Consider the following 20,887-nt stretch of genomic DNA (forward strand, 5'->3'; position numbering starts at 1 on the left):
CATTCACGTCCAACACTATTAGGCTTGGTAAATGAATAAATGGCAGGTGACCCTTTTTAATAATCTAGGATATGTGGGATTTGGATTTTTCCCAATACTCCTTCACGTTCAACACTATTGGGTTTGATGCGTATATCAATGGTAGGTGGTCCTTTTAGAGTTGTTCTAGATAGCTTTAATATCATCTAAGAATGTGGGTTTGGATCTAACTCAAACCTACAAAACCAACTTATAAGGTGACAGTTGCTCCCCACTTGTAAACTTTTTGTTTGCCTTGTCTTTAGCCAATGTGAAACTTGGGTTTTTCCCAATACTGAGCAAACATATCCTATCTGACTAACAATAATAAAGATGATGGAGAAAGTGATGGGAAGCAGCCAATGTGAAACTTGGATTTTTTCCAATACTGAGCAAATAGATCCTATTTGGCTAACAACTATAAAGATGACGGACAAAGTGATGGGAAGCGGATATTTTACCTAAAACAACGACTAACCAAAGCACACAAAAGTGTGGGATCTATTGTAATTAGAGAAAATATCCGTAGAATATTGTAGTTTATTTTTCAGCATATTTTTTCCTTATTTCCTTATTTTTGGAGTATTAGATTGTTACAAATAGATGTAAGCAAAATGTAATAAGCATGAATAATAATAATAAAATCATTCTCTTTTTTCAAGTTGGTATCAGAGTTCCCGATCTTGGGAGCTCCGTTTCCGCTGCAATAGTAGTCATCGCCGCCGCTGTCCGGCCACTGCGGCTACCACCGTCACCATAGGAGCCGTTGATAGGATAGAAAGGCGCGCCCTCCTTTGGCAAACACAACGCTGGAAATCGCTATGGGAAAGACACCGCCACGCGCCACCACCGTCGTTGGCACGTGTAGCCCACGCGCCTAGCTCCGACGAGACCCACTCGCCGCCGCTATCACAGAACCAGTCGCCGGAGCCTCCTAAGTCCATTCCACGGGTCAATGACGTCCTGTTTGGCTTAGATTCTAGTAGATCTGAGTTTTTTGAGTTTTTGCTCCTTTTCGGTGTAGCCCACTCATTGTTCTCGCCACAGATAGAGTCGCCGAATCAATCCATTACGTCACCACCGTCAGATCTTGAGATGAAAGCTTTCAAAGAGGAACTAGATCGTTTAAAAGCAATGATTGAATCAATAAGTAAGTCCTCTAGACCATGTACTCTGTCCATGAAAGGTAAGAGTTCTCTCCATATTGTGGGTCCTGTGTCTCAAGGTATTTGGATTTTTGATTCAGGAGCAATTGATCATATGACACCTTTTTGTATGATCTTCGAATCATATATTAAAAGGAATAGAAAACAACTTATTACAGTTGCGAATGGTCAAGGTGTACCCATATGCGACTCTGGAATATAATTTTGAAATCATCTATTGTATTAAAGGATGTTTAACATGTTCCACAATTAGCCAATAATCTTATCTCCATGCAAAAGCTCACAAAAGATTTAAATTGTTCAGTAACATTTTTCTTGACTCATTGTGTTTTTCAAGACCTTGCTACAGGAAAGACGATTTTAACTGCTAAGGAGCAGAGTGGGTTGTATCTATTGGAATCTGATGACCAAAACAAAACAAAAATCATGAGTCAACAAGCTACATCTGAGACGTGGGCAAATTCCCAAATATGGCTACATCATAAAAGGCTTGGGCATCCTTCATTAACCTTATCAAGTCCTTATTTCCTCATTTGTTTACTAAGGAGTTTGTTGAGTCCTTTAATTATGGTATTTGTCAGTTGTCAAAACACCATCGTGCATCCTATCTTATTAGTAATAAAAAGAGTACTTCTCCATTTGATTTAATTCACTCTGACGTTTGGAGACCTGTCATAGAATCTATTTCCGGAGCCAAATGGTTCGTTACCTTTATTGACGATTGTACCCGTGTCACGTGGACATACTTTATGAAAAATAAATCAGAAGTTTTCCAAATCTTTGTTAATTTTTTCTGTCTTGTCCAAAATCAATTTGGAAAAAATATCAAAAGAATCAAGTTTGATAATGGTACTGAATATGTGAATCATGAATTTCTCAATATTTTGTCTCATAATGGTATTGTTCATGAACTAACATGTGTGAACACCCCTCAACAAAATGGGGTTGCTGAAAGAAAGAATCGTCATATTCTTGAAGTAACTAGAGCTCTTCTTTTTCAAATGTCTGTTCCAAAAATTACTGGGGAGAAGTTGTGTTAACTGCCACATATCTCATCAACAGGTTACCCACTCGTATCTTAAATGGCATTAGTCCTATAGAGTCTCTATTGTCTTTTGCTCCGTCTTCCCCCTTAATATCGAGTCTACCTAGTCGAGTCTTTGGATGTAATGTTTTTGTTCACTCTCATCATCCTAATCGTAGTAAATTAGATCCCAAAGCTCTTAAATGTCTTTATTGGGCATCCTTCTAATAAAAATGGGTACAAATGTTATCACACTCAAAGTCGTCGCGTCTTTATCACCATGGATGTCACCTTTCATGAAACCCAATCCTTTTATGTCAGTCCACCACTTCGAGAGGAGAAAGCACTTGAAGTGGAGGAGCTCTCCTTCTTGTCATTACCATATTTGTCTTTGCAGGATGCCCAAGATCTGAGCAATGAAGCTACCATGGTCCACATCGATGAAGCGGAAGAAGAGGAAGAAGACAATTTTTTTGGCAAAAAATATGAAAGAAAAAAACAACCCACTTCGACTCTTGAGCAAGAAAAATTGTCTAATCCGGAGGTGAGGATCCCTGAAGATAACAGTGAGGAGGTAAGTATTACTGAGGATTTACCCATTGCATTAAGAAAGGAAAGAAGGTCATGTGCTAAATTTCTTATTTCTTGATATGTTTGCACTAACAATCTCTCTGATAAGCACAGAAGCTTTATTGCTGCCATTGATGCCACAAAAATTCCTACCTCAGTCCAGGAGGCCATGAAACTTGAACATTGGACTCAAGCCATGAAAGAAGAGATGAATGCATTAGAAAGAAATTCAACTTGGGAGATTGTTGATAAGCCAAGAGACAAGAAGGCAGTAGGATGTAGATGGATATTCACATTGAAACATAAGGCAGATGGGACAATAGAAAGATATAAAGCTAGATTGGTGGAAAAAGGTTATACCAAAACTTATTGGATTAACTATGAGGAGACGTTTGTCCCAATGGCAAAGATGAATACAGTTCGAGTTGTTCTCGCTTTGGCTACTCATTTTGGTTCGGATTTACATCAGTTGGATGTGAAGAATGCCTTTCTTCATGGAAATCTGGAAGAGGAAGTGTACATGGAGATTCCCCCAGGTTTTGAAGTGCAAAATGAAAGAAACAATGTGTCTCCTAAAGAAAGCATTGTATGGTCTTAAGCAATCCCCTAGAGCATGGTTTGGAAGATTTACAAAAGGAATGGTTTCCTTGGGATACAGATATAGCCAAGGAGATCATACTCTATTCATAAAACACTCTTCTACAGGTAAACTCACTCTATTGCTTGTCTATGTGGATGATGTGATTATTGCAGGAGATGATGAAACAGAAAAATTGGCAACCCAATTTGAAATGAAAGACCTATGAAAACTCAAGTATTTTCTTGGAATAGAGGTTGCTTACTCCAAGAAGGGAATTTTCATCTCCCAAAGGAAATATGTACTTGATCTCCTCAAAGAAACAAGAAAGCTGGGATGTAGAACCTCAACAGTTCTTATAGAACAAAATTACAGAATTGGAAGTGAAGAAAGTGCTCCTGTAGAGAAGGCCCAATATCAGAGACTGGTAGGAAAATTGATTTATCTATCACACACAAGACCAGACATTGCTTATGCAGTTAGTGTAGTAAGCCAATTTATGCATGATCAAAGAGAGAGACACATGCAAGCAGTTGACAAAATTCTCCAGTACTTGAAGTCAAGTCCAGGAAAGGGGCTATTGTTCAAAAAGGAAGACACATTGACTATGAAAATATATATTGATGCTGACTATGCAGGTACTTCTAGGTATTGTATGTTTCTTGGAGATAGTTTGGTAACATGGAGGAGCAAAAAGCAAGATAGAGTATCTCGTTCTAGTGCAGAAGCTGAATTTCAAGCCCTTGCTCAAGGAATGTGTGAAGGACTCTGGATGAAAATCATTTTGGATGACCTTAAAGTCAAGGTGGACAACCCCGTGCAACTATACTGTGACAATAAGTCTTTCATGAGCATTGCCCATAATCCAGTACAACATGACAGGACCAAACACATTGAGATTGACAGACATTTCATCAAAGATAATCTAGACAGAGGCTTTGTGATTACAACTCATGTTCCTACAGAACTTCAAATAGCAGATATCTTTACAAATGGGCTCCCTCAGGGTAGATTTCAAGATCTTGTAGGCAAGTTAGGAATGATTGATATTCATTTACCAACTTGAGGGGGAGTGTTGTAATTAGAGGAAAATTTTCGTAATTAGAGAAAATATCTGTAGAATCTTCTAGTTTATTTTTCAGCATATTTTTTCCTTATTTCCTTATTTTTGGAAGATTAGATTGCTACAAATAGGTGTAAGGAAAATGTAATAGGCATGAATGATAATAATAAAATCATTCTCTTTTTCCAAGTGGATCTAATGATATGCTTACATAATGCACAAGGCTTTAAGTCAAAAGTGTCTTGCAACCCAATAGATCACAATGTCAAACCACAAATACTGTCAAACCTGGTAAGGCAGATAGAATAGCAATCGAACAACCTAGATCATATGCAATAACCATCAATGTGTCTATAAACTACAAAAGAGACTTTCAGAATGAAAACTCCATAACAAAAATGAGGCAGAGTGAGGGCATCAACATTGCCCAAGTGATTAGTCCAATAGCACAATATGCACTATCTTGCAACTACCCTTTTTTTTTTGAATAAACTAAGGATTTAAGAAACTTTGGGCTTGTCTAAAGAATTTGTGATTATTTAATTAATTTAGATGTTTTGGCTGGCATAAAGAGGCTAAAACTGTGACACCATTATGTCTTTTGTGGTACTTTGTGTTTATGGCTAGAAAGGAATACTAGAATTTTTAAGGGCACTTCAAGTCTTCTACTATAGACGTCATTTGAAATGAGGTTATTTTTTTAGCAGAACAAAGGTGTTCTGCTCATGGTACATTTGTTGTTTAGAGACATTTATTTTTCAGACATGCAGAGAGGTTGGCATGCTTTGTCACATTTCCAATATCATAGATCCTAGGTTCTAGTTTTGCTCTTTGTTTTGCTTTCTAGAAAGGATGTATTACACTCTGTCCTTTTCTTGTAATTCCCTCCACCTACCAATAAAACAACAAAGTGTTACATTTACAATTTCCTAGGTTCTAGTTTTTCTCTCTTTGTTTTGTTTTCCCGAGAGGATGTATAACACTTTCTTTGTCCTTTTCTTATAATCTCCTTCACCTATCAATGAAACAAAAAAGAGGCACAATTTTGAATTCTAAATGAATATACAGCCAATACTCAGGTACAAACTAGAGAAATGGCTAGTTTAGAATATGCTTTTAAGGTTCATACTTCATACGTTGAAGGATATTCAATGGTCTAACGGTCTAACCTGATCAAAGACAGCAGATTCCATTTGACATGAAACTGTTCGTGACCAAATAAGTGTGTAGAGCTTCAAGGATTCCTCATCAAGTACCCCAGCAAGCATTGCTGACAAATCATCAAATAATATTATTAGCAGTCAGCTTTGGTTTACCATTCAAGTAAAATATCCACAAAAGAAGCACGCATCATAATACATGGTAACTTGCGTATGTCAGTTGGTCTAATTGCTTCATGGGCCTCTTGTGCATTTTTCACCTTTTTAAAATACTTCGGTGCACTTTGTGAGACAAAATCTTTTCCATACCTGTATACAATAATTTCTCATTCATGCACATGAAAAAAAAAACAAAACAAAACAAAAATTGTTGAAACCAAATTAACTATGCACTCAAATTTAAAATAACAACGCGACATTAGACAAATTTGCCAACTGCATTGAGAAAAGGAATCAATAATTGCCTTGCATGCAGATAGAACTGAATTACACTTTTCTTTCCCCAGACCATATTCTATCATCCCAAATAATAATGTATACTTTTCATTTTCTTCTAAGAGGGTAAAATTGTAGCATTTAGGGTTAATGAAGTCTATGATAATGTCACGTTTAAGATGTCATTTCCCCTCCTCCATCCTCAAACTTTCTTAAATTTAAGAGTGACCAAAAAGGTTAATCTATCCTGCCAAAAATTGGGTTGAGTGGATTGAAAATCCTAGCTCAAACTCAATCCTAAGTGGGCTACGAGTTAGGCTGGATGATCCCACCATAGTTTAAATAATAAAAAAATATTAAAGGGTGACTAATGATCCACCAAATATATATATATATATATAAACATAACTATTAATTAGTCCACCAAAACATACAAATACTTGAAACATCAAATACATCAATCAATGACCTTAAAAGGCCAAAACTATCAAGTATTAATACTTTAGCTCATTAACTCCAATAAGCCCTCAATCACACATAAGGCTCAATCGGTACAATATTAGTGATTAAGGTCTCACTAGGAATTCTCCACCCAGCATCTACCTGGTACACATGCTGAACCACGTGTAAATATGGCTAACTTCCCTCATAAGTGGTTTAGAGTAAATGAATGTGATCATATATAATTATCTTTATGCACTTGTAGCACTAATGGTTAGATAGGACTTACAAGTAGTTAATAATGTCGTGAAGTTATTGAAACGCCTAATGGTGGCTATTTGATATGTTAAATATATGATTTGATATGATTGATTCCTTTATAGTTAGGGGAACTTGTATGGTGGAAATTAGGAATTCTACTCATTATTACTTGTTATCTTTTATTTTTATATTTCCTTATTTTGTATCCTTATTCATTATAGATAGAGGATTACATTGGTGGTAACAAACACAATTCCTACATGGTAACAAACACACAATTCCACAAGAGTTGTCGCCGACCCCCCGCACGCATCTACTCGTGCCCCACTCTCTAACATGTATGTTTCTATATGACCAGTACCATAAACAACTTTAGAGCTTTGTGGGCCACTACCGAGTCACTATCTCCTCCGACACAACCACACCACCGGAGATTCTACACTCAAGTGGCCACCGTGCCACCAATAATGTTGTCACACAAATAATTAAGGAACTCTAAGGGATTCTATCATGCCACACATCCTCCAAAGTGACCACATCACCAAAGTCGCCACACTTAGGCGACTATTGTGCAACCAAGACACGACACAGTCAGCTGCTACACGCAACCACACACATTGCCTTTCTCTGTACCAACAGCCATGCGATAAGTAATAATCGCAATCTTAAAGCTACCGTTTGCTACTCCACCGTGCCTCCCGTCAATGATGCTCCACCACTTCATGCAATGGGAGTGTATAGCAACCTATTATGTCCAAGAACTGTAGTTGTTTGCTACCCCTCTCTAACGTGCACTATTCACCATGCATTTCACAGGTAAACAATGCTAGCATAGTGAAAGTAATTGCAAGCCTAGAGCTTTTGATTGCTAAATCCCTCAAAGGCTCCCAAGTTAATGACATTTGTAACAAGCTCAACTCAATACACTATGCTCTAGCATGAGGAGGAGTGTTAAATATATAATTTATTCTTTTATAATTAGGGAAACTTGTATAGCAGAAATTAGGGATTCTACTCATTATTACTCGTTATCTTTTATTTCCATATTTCCTTATTTTGTATCCTTATTCATTATAAATAGATAAATAGAAGATTACATGTGTGGTAACAAAACACATTGATACGGATATGGGTACAAATACGACAAAATATGTGACTTTTCAAAAATATAGGGTACGAATATGTTAATGTAATTTTAAAATAACTTTTAATTGCATAAACCTAAGTAAATTGTATAAATGATAAAAAAAAATCACAAATAAACCGTACACTTGTCACTTGAACTATAATATCAATTCAAGAACAAAAATTGTAACACCTAAAGCATGATTATAATATGACACATGAACTATGATGCACACTTTAATTGTTATATATCACACTTTGACAATTTCAATCTCATCATTTCCTTGTCCATCAACCATGAAAGGAACCACTTTTAACTCTGGTTCATCAAGAAAAAGAGCGGTAATTTTAAGGTCAGCCTCTTCAGGTGGATCCCATTCATCTCGACTAATATCCGATATTTTGCTCTCACCCTCTATATAACACTTACTCTTTCTTGAGAGAAGACAAAGATTTATATGTATAAAACTAAATCTCCAACTCTCATAGGGTTGAGCCTATTTCTTTTCATAGAAAGGACAAAAGAATATGTGCTCCAATATCTTTCACAACAAAAAGATGATGATGGTTGTGAGAGACGTTTCAGTACAAGTGGTTGTAGTTTGGGGATTGTTGCACCATACATGACCCACCAATCCTTTGGTTTTAATTTTTAAAATATTTTGTTAACACATGGGTTTTATTTTTTAGACTTGGGTATGGATTCAATACGTAGCCAAAAAGTACCCCATGTGTACCCAAATTAAGTACCTACTTTTAAAAAAATATATATTATTGGGAAAAACCCAAGTCCCACATCGACTAGAGATTAGGCAATTGAATAGTATATAAGTGGAAAGCAACCCTTACCTTACAAGCCGGTTTTGTAAGGTTGAGTTAGGCTTAATCACTATTCTAACATGGTATCAGAGCCATTTAGATCCACTTTAAAAATGGGCCACCCACCATTGATGCATGCCTCATAGGCGTGAGGGGGTGTATTGGGAAAAACCTAAGTCCCGCCAATCCTAGATCATTAAAAAGGGCCACCCACCATTTATCCACGTACCAAGCCCAATAGTGCTGGACGTGAGGGGGTGTATTGGGAAAAACCCAAGTCCCACATCGACTAGAGATTAGGCAATTGAATAGTATATAAGTGGAAAGCAACCCTTACCTTACAAGCCGGTTTTGTAGGGTTGAGTTAGGCTTAATCCACTATTCTAACATATATATTATGGGTGCGTACCTGGTAGGTACCCACGAGTACCCAACATGTACAAAGTACAAATACATAACCAGTACATGTACAGCATGAATTTTGAACTACCCATGCTTCAAAGTGAAACACAATTCCTACTATTTATAGGAATTATAGGAATGTGTGTTTGTTACCACACATGTAATCCTCTATTTATAATGAATAAGGATACAAAATAAGGAAATACAAAAATAAAAAATAACAGGCAATAATGAGTAGAATCTCTAATTTCCACTATACAAGTTTCCCTAATTATAAAGGAATCAATCATATCAAATCATATATTTCACATGATTAAACACCAATTGATAAAAGTAATAAAATATAATATTGAACATTGAAATAACATATAATACAATAACACACTTGTTGTCGCAGAGACAAAAGTATCCTACATAGAGTATTCTCTGCCCACAAACTACAAATGACATCAACTACCTAATTACAAAACCTACAATCAGATATATACTCCTAAATCCCAATACATAACTAATAGCAGTTATTTTCTACAAATAACTTCCTACAAATTCTAATAAATAACTAATTACTAGTAGTTATGTTCTAAATATAATTGTCACCCTGGAGTTTTTAATACTAATCTGATTTCTAAAGCAGTTATTTTCTACACGTAACTGCCCCTAACTATCAGTTCCTATCATTAACTTTGTCTCACAACTGGTTGAAGAGTAAATCAATGTGTATACAATTGTCAATTTGTCCTTGTGGCAGTAATGTTTAAATATGCATCACAAGTGGTTATCAGTGTCGAGAGGCTATTGAAATTTGAAACGCCTAATGGTGGTTAACTTTGTCTCATAAATGGTTGACAATGTCATGAGACTATTGAAATGTCTAATGGTGGTTAACTTTGCCTGTGGTTGAGAGTAAATGAATATGATTGTACATAATTATGAATATTTACTTGTGCCACTAATGGTTAAATGTGTCTCACAAGTGGTTAATAATATCATGAAGTTATTGAAATGCCAAATATAAATGAATATGATTGTATATAATTATCAATATGTATTTGCTGCACTCATGGCTAAATATGTTTCACAAGTTAATAATGTCACGAGGTTATTGAAATGTCAAAATGGTAGTGACTCAACCCAACCCAACCCCATTTAGCTGGTCAAACAGGCCAACCTAATGGGTTCATCCCATTTTGTGGTTACTACTTAAATTACTAGAAAATTCTTGATTTGATGATCAATCCAGATTCTCATCAAGGGAAGTTATGTCGCCTATACACTGGTATCATGTCATTGGCATTAGGTCTATTAAACTTACTGGTATCATGTCATTGGCATTACGTCTATTAAATTTGGAGGGTTTAGGGTTTAAGATATAGAGAGATGGGCATGTAGGATCAAGAGAAAAAGGTGATTTCCAGTGTTGAAGTTATTAGGGGCCTTGAGAAGGTGTCAACTGGCTCAGCTAGTAAAGCCCTCAACAGAATGTTCAAAGATTTTCAAATTGGCATTAGCAAAGGGAGAAGACCAACTCCCATGGTTTAACAGCATAGTTATTAATACTGTGTAGCGGCACGGAGTGGCCAACCCCAAAAGTGAGATAGCGGATGGCGGGATACCACTATTCTAATTTATTTATATATATATATATATATATATATATATATATATATATATATATATATATATATATATATAAATATTAAATAATTTATAATACATATAATTAATAATATACATATAAAAATAGAAACATAACTTAATTTATACATTAAATATTTTCAATAATAAAAATTTATAGTAGTTAAACAAAATAAAAAATAAAGAAAACAAAATATTTAAGGTCTTATATTAAAAAAAATTACTTAAAATATTATCTAAATTATAATAATAATTAATAATAAAGAGAAGCAAAAGGCCCATTAACCAAATCAAAAGAGAAAATAAAACTTGGGCCCATTTGGCCCAACTTTTCCAACTCTAATTTTTTTCTACTGCAACCCTTCTAATCATGAGACTCAAGCCATCACTGCCTGCCTTCCCTCTTAGAAGAAGACAAGTCTGCAGATGCCGGAGAAGACAAAATCACCATCGCAGAAGACAGATCGGCAGATATCCGTTGCAGAAGAAGACAGATCGGCGGACATCTTCCAAAAAAAGAAGTGAAAATCCATCGCCCACCCACGATTGCGCCACCACACTCCGCAGCTTTCGCAGCCACTCCAACCACTCCTTTAAAGCAGTCCGCAACAAGCTTTCTGTAGTGGCACAGAGCCGCTCTGCTCCGACACGCCATGATAGCGGCCGCGACAACTACTATTGACTACTATGTTTAACAGACACCAATGAGCAGAAGTAAGAGAATAAAAGATTAGTTAGTATCTACAACTGTGAAGGATAAATTGTCAGACTTAGTGGGGATAACAGTGTTCCATGCTTCTCTGGTGTTTAGTTAATTGTCTTCATATGTATGTTTATTTTTGCTATATACTCCGAAGTGAAGAGCTTTTACTCAGGTGGCATTTATATATAGCTTGGTTGTACTTTTAAGAACATACCTATTATTTTCCCACATAACCTTCTTTCCTCCTTTCTTATTAAAATTCATGCATCAAAATATTTTAAAGATTACATAGTATGCCATAACTAACACCATTATAGCTGTATTTAAATCCCAAATTGCATGTCTATTGGCAAAATGTACCTTACATGAAACAAATGTTTGAAGAATATGTTTAGCAGAATAGCTAGTATTGCGGTTGCTCAGGTTGCAAAGTGATAAAATGACAATACATAATTGGTAGTACTAAAACTCTGATAGAAAACATATTTAGAAAGGTGTATTGAGAAATGCATGTCACCTTTCAATGATCAGCGAGCGTATACTAGCAACAGCTTCATCAGAAATCTAAGAAAGAAAATTCAAAGAAACTTGAAATTATTAAAAATAAAAAATAATAATCTAGAGACAATACTGGGTTCACAGAAAGAGACTCCTAACATGCCATCCACTTATCCAAACCACAAGTTAGTGCTTACATTTAAACAGGCAAGATTCATGAAATGATTGTTACAGAAAAGAAATGTAGGGGCATACAACAAAAGAGGAGAATATTTGGAGATGGTATGGTGAGCTTTTGTGGACAAATTAATGATATGGATATACAATGCATCCAGAGTAGTTCATAGCATTCTATCATATTAATGAAACCAAAGTGATACCTACATGAAGTCCATCAGTTCGGATATATGTTATCAGACCCACTGCTTCACCATCAGACAGTTCAACTCCCTCATAGAGCTTCTGTGCAAGCTGCACTCAGTAGGTAATTGAGATTAGTGATAAAAGTAATTCCAAAAAATTTAAACATAGTTAATTGTTAATTCCACAGGAATAGCAAATATTACCTTATCATTACAGCCATGAATAAGTAAGGAAATAAATAGATTAGGAATAAATAGAAATCCTAGTACCTTCATTGTGAGACTTGCGGTGAAATGCAACTTGTTTGCAGCATCTTGCTGAAGTGTCGATGTTATATAAGGGGTTGGAGGATTTCTTCGACTTTTGCTTTTTTTCAAACCCACAACCTGAAAATCAGCTGAGTTTATATTGCTTTGAATATTTCTTGACTCAGAATCGGAAGTAATTGAAAATTGATTCAACTTTTTTGAATCAAAATGGGTCAAGTGAGCAGGAAAAGTAAGATCCTTGTTTGATCCCAGCTCTTTCTTTTTCAACTGAACCTCCACAGTCCAATACTCCTTCGGTTTAAATTCATCAATTTCCATTTCTCTATCGCATATAAGAGAAAGTGCAGCAGATTGAACTCTTCCAGCTGATTGGCAACCTGGTAACTTCCTCCATAGTAATGGTGAAATGTTAAACCCAATCAAGTAATCAAGAGCCCGCCGAGCAAGGTAAGCATGAACCAAATTTATGTCAATGTCTCGCGGTGTTTGTAGGGCACCTTTTATAGATCGTTCAGTTATTTCGTGAAAGACTACTCTTGCTACAGAAATATTATCATGTAGAGCACCCTGTTGTTGTAACATCTCAAGGATGTGCCAAGCAATAGCCTCTCCCTCCCGATCAGGATCTGATGCAAGAATAAGGTTTTCTGCTCTGTCGAATAACATAAGATGAATTAAGCAGGATACATGTTGTCAACAAACTAGGATGGATGGATACTTCAAAAGTTAGCAAAGTTTACATACTTTACCCCTAATGGGTACCAACTACATGCCTTATATGGCAGGCCATGGATACAGAAATGGAGGCATTGGAGAAGAATAAAACATGGAGTCAGCTCCTTTACTTGAAAGGAAAGGAGCCTGTTGGCTGTAAACGGCTATATACAATAAAATATAAGATATATGGGTTGATTGAGAAGTAAAATGCAGCGCTGGTTGTTGCTAAGGGATTCACACAAACTTACAAGATTGATTATTCAGAAACATTTGCTCCAGTTGCAAAGATGAATACAGTCCAGGTAATATTATCCCTTTTTGCAAATAATGGATGAGAATTACAACAAATTGATGTGAAGAATACTAACTTACATGGGGAGCATGATTTCGAAATTTATATGGAGGTCCCACCAGGATATGGAAAAAGTGTTGAAAATTCTGGCTGCAGGTTGAAAAAGGCATTATGCAGGTTGAAGCAACCATCCCAAGCATGGTTTGGAAGGTTCATTAAGGTTAACAACCTTGTGTACAAGCAAAGTAATGGAGATCACATATTATTTATTAAACACTCAACTAGTGACAATGTTGTTGGTACGTGTAGCTGACATGATTGTGACTGGAAGTAACAAGCCTTGAGTTATTATTTAGCAAGGGAGTTTGAAATAAAACTCCTGGAGGCTGAAAAATTTCTGGTGATTGAGGTGGCCTACACCAGGTCTGGTATTTTCTTATCTCAACAAAAATACATCACAGATTTGTTCAACGAAACAGGTAAGGCAACTTGTAATCCTGTGTGTACTCCTGTAGATCTTATCCAAGTAAGCTGGGAAGTGTAGATGAAGGTGCAATGGTGGATAAAGGCATGCATAAGCATTTGGTTAAGAAATAAATTTACCTGTCCCAAACTAGCCTAGACATTTGCATTTGCTATGAGTTTGGTTAGTCAGTTTATGCCAGTGTTTAAAAACCCGGATCGGACCAGCCGGTCGGACCAGTTGAACCAGGAACCGGTGGTTCAGCCGGTTCGAATCTTAAGTTGGATCGGTTATGCATTCAACCCGTTTCAAACCGGATTGAACCGGTCAATTTTCCGGTTCGACCAGTGAACCGATGGGTCAAACCGGTTCAACCATAAATTTTTTTTTTAATTTTTTTAAAGGACCACAAACCACAAAAATAACAATGAGAATTAAATTTGTTAATGGAAGAGTAAAGAGTCTTATTAAGCATAAGAATAACTACTTATTCTAATATATTTGTCTATAATATATGCAACTTAAATAACTTTTATAATATATTAATAATTCTAAATTATATATTTAATAATATAATATCTATGTAGATATTACATATATTATTTTGTAATATAAATTGTAAGCATATTATATATATACATATTATTTATATTTTTAATTTGTATTAATATACCGTTTAACATGTAATTTTTTTATGTATTTCTTTATATAAAATAAAAATAAAAATAATTTTAAATAAGATGAAAACTGAAATTTAAAATAGGATATGAATTTATTGAAATTTATAAGTATAAAATATATTTAATATAAATATTTTTTTAAAAAAAATTAATAAAAACCGAGTCATGCGGTTCAATTAGTGACCCACCGGTTCAACCTTTGACCCACTAACCCAGTACCCTAACCGGTTTGATAACCGATCCAGTTTTAAAACTATGGTTTATGCACAATCCAAGAGATGTTTATTTACATGCAACACAGAGTTACACAGAGTTTTGTAGTACCTTAATAGTGTGTTTGAATGAGAATTTTTACAAATTCAAGGAATTTTAAATTCTTGGTATTTGAATTACTTTGATTTCAATTTCTATCATTCTTAAAATATTTGTTTGGATGAGTCAATTCAAATTTCTTAAATTTTAAATTGTTAGGTTGAATATGATAATTTGATTCCACCATAGTAAAATTGATTTTAAAATATATTTATATGTTGAGATTTTTAAATTAAATTTTATAAAAATAAATATTAATCTATTTTTAAATATTTAATAATTTTAAAAATTAATATTATAGATAATATTTAATAATTTTAAAATTATTTTTGAATATCCAATAATTAAAAGAATGAAGAGATAAGATAAAATATATATGTGAAATAAGAAAAAAAAATATGAGGAATTTCAAATTCTCCCATTTTTGGGAGAATTTGAAATTCTACTATTTTAAGGAATTTCACAAATGCTTGAATTTCAAATTCTTTGTAAATTCTCCATCCAAACAAAGCATAAGGGAACTCTAAGAAGAGAATTTTATTTAAAACTTTAAAGGAATGGGAATGCAACTCGTAAGGCTTATACTGATTTCAATTATGCAAAGTCTGTTATTTTATGGAGATCCATTACAAGGTCCTGTAATTTTCTCAAAGAAAATCTAGTAACTTGGAGGAGTAAAAAGCATTTTACAGTAGCTTGATCTAGTGCTGCAGTTAAGTTTCGAGATGTGACAAAAGGTATTTGTAAATTACTTAGGCTCAAGATTATATTAGAAGATTTGAAGATTAAATGCAATGAATCGATAAGTCAGCAATCAGCATAGCTCATAATCTTGTCCAACAATATCATACTAAACATATTTATCAAAGAAAAGCTCGACTGGGGATTGATTTGTACTTTGTATGTGTCTTCATAAGAACAACTTGCAAATATCTTCACCAAAAGACCAACCAGCCCAGTTTTCAAAATTATAGTATCTAAGCCAGGAATGGAGAATGCCTTTTCACCAGCTTGAAGGGGAGAATTGAAAATTAAAATATATTGCTGAGAATTGAACCATATTAAATAGTCAACAAGAATTGTCAGTATATCAAAGAAAATAGTGTTATTTTATTTTCTAACTTGTGAATTGTATTTTTCATTTATTATATTGTAATCCTCCTGCCTATAAATTGAAAAATTGCTAATGATGGGTGACTTAATAAAGCCAATTTAGAAAATTCTCTTCATTTCTTATTTCTCACAATAATTATGCCTTTTTAATATAATTTTCAAGAGGTAAAAGACCAGTAATAATACAATGATGATGGTAAACCAATATAAATATCATCAGTCTTTAAAATAAAGAAATAAAGAAAAATAAAATTGTTAAAATATAACCAATTTATAAAAAATATATACATATAAACACATATCTTATTTTACCTTATACACATTCCCATGCCCATGCAACACATTCAACCACTTATGCACACAACCATGGAACGGAAACAAACCCCCACAATTAATCATGACACATTTGTGTTACTCTAATAACAAAATATTGAACGGACACTAGAAAACAATAGCAAGTGGATGTGAGGGATGGAAAAATGTACCCGCTCAGTGCAACCTTCATGCTCTTTAGATGAGTCCAGGCAGGCGATGGAACCTCCCACACCATACTAAAATCCTCATCAGGTCGCACTGACCCAGACCTTGCAGCCAAGTCTCTCACATGACCATAGCTTGGCAAGACCTCATACATATCACCAAGGTATCCCTTAATAACCTTTGCCTTTGTAACAGACTCCACAACCACCACAGACTTTCCAGAGGGAGGATACAAAGGCTTGTGCATAAATTTCCATAGGGGTTTCACCTCTTCAACCAGACTAGAATTCCCATTTCTCTTCTTCAACTCGTCCTTCACAGTACCAGAATTATCCGGTATTTCTTCAATAGCACTCTCAATCGAACTCTTCTGAATAACCACAGTATTAGTGTCATTATACGAAGCAAAAATGCAACACACACAGAACACAAATTCGATATGAAATAGACACAGAATTACAGCAAATTTTTAAATCCACAGGACAAACACAACTATAATACACAACACACAAAATTATCTAAAATTAACATGAAATAATAGCCTTAAATCACAAGAGAGAATTAATGTTTTAAACATAAGCACAAGTCATAGAAATAATAAAATATTAAAATATATCAAATAAGCATTGTATTTAAATTAGTAATGGCATAAAATAATAACAATACAACTAAAAGTATTAACATCTATGACAAGAGCTACAATTTAGAAGTGCCCATACGTCATGTTTGGATAACTTATTTATAAACACTAATAAGAGAAGAAAATGGAAACATAGATATGAACTAGGGGCTTATTTTGGTAAACTTCACCAAGCACTTCTATGAGAGAAAAATAAGAAGAAAAAATGAAATAATTTTTTTCAAAAACTAAAATTAGCTCATGCATAAATTAATTTGTAGAAGTTTATTCTAATTAGCTTCTCCAAAATATTATTTTTAACTTATGAATAAGTTAATTTTAGCTTATGGAGAAACTCATGTCATTTTTCCTTCCCATTTTTCTCTCTTAGAAGTGTTTCTAAAAAAGTTTACTCAATCAAGCCCTAAGCTTCTCCTTTAAAGCAAAAATCTATTTATACACTTAAACTTTTCATGAAGCTCTCTTTTTTAATTTCTCCAAAAGTTGATTTTAGCGTATGCATGACCTAATTGTAACTTTAGGGATAAGCTTAATTCATTATTACAGAAGAAGCTAAATTCAAAGGTGCTAATGTCATTACTTCGCTCGCGTTATTGTTTCCTATCGATTACTAACCTTCGAAACCTTCTTCTTCCCTTTCGAAGATTTTCTAGAAACTTCCGCAGCACCATCCTCTTGCGACGAATTGCTTGCACCGGCAGTGGCAGACACCTTCTTGCTCCGCGACTGCTTCTTCTTCTTCACCGTCTTCTTCTTCGCCGTTTTCGCGTCCTCTTCGCCACTCGCGGCGCGTGACGACGCAGCGTCGCTCGCACTCTCGTCCTTCGCCTTTCCGCGAAAGGCGAAAGCCTTCGCCCGTTTCTTCCGCTCACCGTCCCCCACGCGCGTCGAGAACCCCTTCGAGAAAACCGCGTCGCCAAACGGCGTCGCGGCGCTCGAACCGAACGGAAACCCGAAGCCGCTAAACGACGTCGTGGACTTGACGAAGTGGCTCTTCGCGGGAGGGAAGCGAAGACAGAGACACGTTCGACATTGGACGGTGGCGCCGATTGCTGACGTGGCGTGCGGCGAGAGAGGAGGAGTCTGAAGCGCCCTGAACTGCAACTGCGATGCGACACCGTTTCGAGCAAATCACGATTACGTTGCAATAAAATACAATAAATAATAAATTAGAATACTATTGAGGAAGAGAAAAGAAGAGTGACCATGAAGTGGCGGAGAGAGAGAGGGGGTGCGGAAGGAACGGAGGCGGTGGAGAAGAAGCTACGGTGAAGTTGAATCATTGTTGGAGTGTGTTCATTTCATTGTGTCACTGCGATGAGAGAAGAAAGAAAGGGTTTTGGTTTGAGAGAGGGTTTAAGAGTAACGGCAACTGGCGTTGTATCTGGAACACTGAGCTTATATACTTCGATTTTGGCTGGGTTATCGCGTTTTGGAAGGAACAGCGGAAGGGGGATTACTACATGGGCTGGGCTGGGCTTTTTTCGGATTACTGCAAGTTTTTTTCTACGCACACCTCTCCTTCTCTTCTTTTAAAAGTAATTTTTATTTCGCAAAGTAAATTAATTACTTGAGATTATAATTATTGGATATATATTTAAATTAGACCACAATAATCCTTATTTTACTCTACTTAAGGTGAAAATGTTATACATTGTATCCCAAATCCCATAATTAGACGACTTTTTGAGGTGAAAAAATCACGACATGATAGTCTATTAATTGATTTGAGCAATTGGCATTTTCAATGTGATGATAAGGATTTGAACAGGGGTGTTCATCAATTTGGGGTGTTCATCAATTTGGACAATTTGATAAAATTGATGATCCAAATTAAGTCAATTAAATTGATTTAATTTATTTTTTTTAATCAAATTAAATATGGTTCAAACTAAATACATCTGACCTTAGTTGGTCAAGATCATGAATTTGTATTTTACAATTTAATGATCCAAGAATTGAACAAACTTAAATTATTATTTTATTTTATTATTATAATTACTATCTTCATATTATTTTATAAATTTATGATTTTATTAGTAACACAATAGTATAACACTATAACACACTAGCACTAATAGTATGGTTATTACAATAGTTCTTTTATGATTGAGTCCTGGTGTTCATTTTCTTGGCTTAGCAAGAATAAATTTGTTAGAACTCTGGCTAGAGGTAATGCTATTCCCAAGTGAAAGTTTGGAAAGTTGGTTGGAAAATATTGCTGCTGATATTTTGTCTCGTTTTGCAGGAATGATAAACGATGAAACCTTCAAGGGTTTCGTATCCCGGTGTGAAACAAAAAATGAAGTTTGGGAATCAAGAGTTGCCCATGCTGACAAATGAGTTTCTTTACCCTGGTAGAGAAGCCATAAATGACAAATTCAACTGTATAGTTGATAATATTTGGAACATCTCCAGATGTTCAGAAAACAATGAACAATATATTTGTTCAATAAAAAAGGGATTATTTGTGCCCTATACAATTTCTGTATTATAGATAATCAAAAACCTTTGAACTATTTTTTATCAACAAAAATGAAATTACGGTAAGAACTGATTGCGAAGCAATAGTTGCTTATGGTAATTCCCAGATTAATTCCGACAAAAAAACCCATAAGAGATGGTTGTTGTTCCAAGAATATGTCTATCACAATGGAATAAAAATAAACTTTGAACACATAAAAGGGAATAAAAACATTGCTGCTGATATTTTGTCTCGTTTTGCAGGAATGATAAACTTTTATGACATTATTATTTTATAATATTAGTTATTTCAAATGTTGAAATATGTTTTACTATTTTAATTTCATATTTTCAATATTATTTTTATTTATATTTGAATGTTATTTAAACTTTTTAATGACAAGTTTTATTTAAATTTTGGGATAAAATAATATATTTCTTGTATTAAAAAATGATATCAGTCATTTTTTTATAAAAACTAATTAATTTCATTGTTATTTGGTTTGATTTGGTATGGTTAAGATCATAAAAGTTATTTTGGTAAACTTAATCCAAACTAAACTAATCAAAATTGATTGATTCGAACTTTAGTTTATCTCAAATTCGAACCAAAACGGTCCATGAACACCCCTAGGTTTGAAGGTCGCATTTGGAGGTTGAGATATGTGTTACATTGAATCGGTCTTAAAAGGTAAGTTTTAAGATATTTAGTTACATTTGTTTTTTTTTTTGTATTTTATTGTGTGATAAAGCTCGTCTATTTGTTTGTTATTCTTCTTGTCATTTTTGTCTTTATGTATTCTATTGGTTTATTTTATCCTTAATAGGTTAGGGTTTTTAATGCCAATTTATAGGGTTTATTATGTTGGATTTTTCGACGCTTATGTCTTTGTGTAGTCCACCAATTGCATATTTTGGTTTGTTGTGGTCCCGTATTTTGTGCACTTGTAATCAAGATTTTGCTAGACAATCAAGTGTTTATATATGTATTTTTTTTCATTTTTTGATCACAATACTTCTTATTCATTTTATGTGTTTGACCTAAAATAGTAGGTAATTGGTATTCCTTTAATGTAAATATCCATTATAATATATAAATTTTAAATATTTGTGTTTTTGGATTTTGATAGGACTTGTTTGACATGGATATGATTATTTTGATGTTGTTGTGCATAATGGGAGACAATTTATGAATAAA

At 34.5% G+C, this 20,887-nt stretch overlaps 1 protein-coding gene across 3 annotated transcripts in view; it reads right to left on the bottom strand.

Moving 5' to 3' along the window:
- LOC109788930 (DNA topoisomerase, type IA, core) overlaps window positions 1-18,617 on the bottom strand; it is a 33,341-nt gene extending 14,724 nt beyond the window's left edge. Inside the window, exons 1-8 of one of the 3 annotated variants that reach the window (XM_083063621.1) lie at window positions 18,432-18,617; window positions 17,842-18,324; window positions 16,592-16,956; window positions 12,530-13,181; window positions 12,282-12,368; window positions 11,917-11,963; window positions 5,778-5,887; window positions 5,588-5,688 (exon numbers count right to left, since the gene is read on the bottom strand). In XM_083063621.1, the coding sequence (XP_082919747.1) occupies window positions 5,588-5,688; window positions 5,778-5,887; window positions 11,917-11,963; window positions 12,282-12,368; window positions 12,530-13,181; window positions 16,592-16,956; window positions 17,842-18,324; window positions 18,432-18,509 (1,923 nt within the window). In that variant the 5' untranslated portion in view covers window positions 18,510-18,617. Of the gene's footprint in view, window positions 1-5,587; window positions 5,689-5,777; window positions 5,888-11,916; window positions 11,964-12,281; window positions 12,369-12,529; window positions 13,182-16,591; window positions 16,957-17,841; window positions 18,331-18,431 lie in introns of all 3 variants that reach the window. The other 2 variants (XM_083063620.1, XM_083063619.1) reach the window with 2 other exon arrangements.
- Window positions 18,618-20,887: the final 2,270 nt, after the last annotated feature.

This window comes from Cajanus cajan, chromosome 9 (assembly GCF_000230855.2).
Source record: "Cajanus cajan strain Asha chromosome 9, NIPB_CcT2T_4, whole genome shotgun sequence".
NCBI classification, from domain to species: Eukaryota; Viridiplantae; Streptophyta; class Magnoliopsida; order Fabales; family Fabaceae; genus Cajanus; species Cajanus cajan.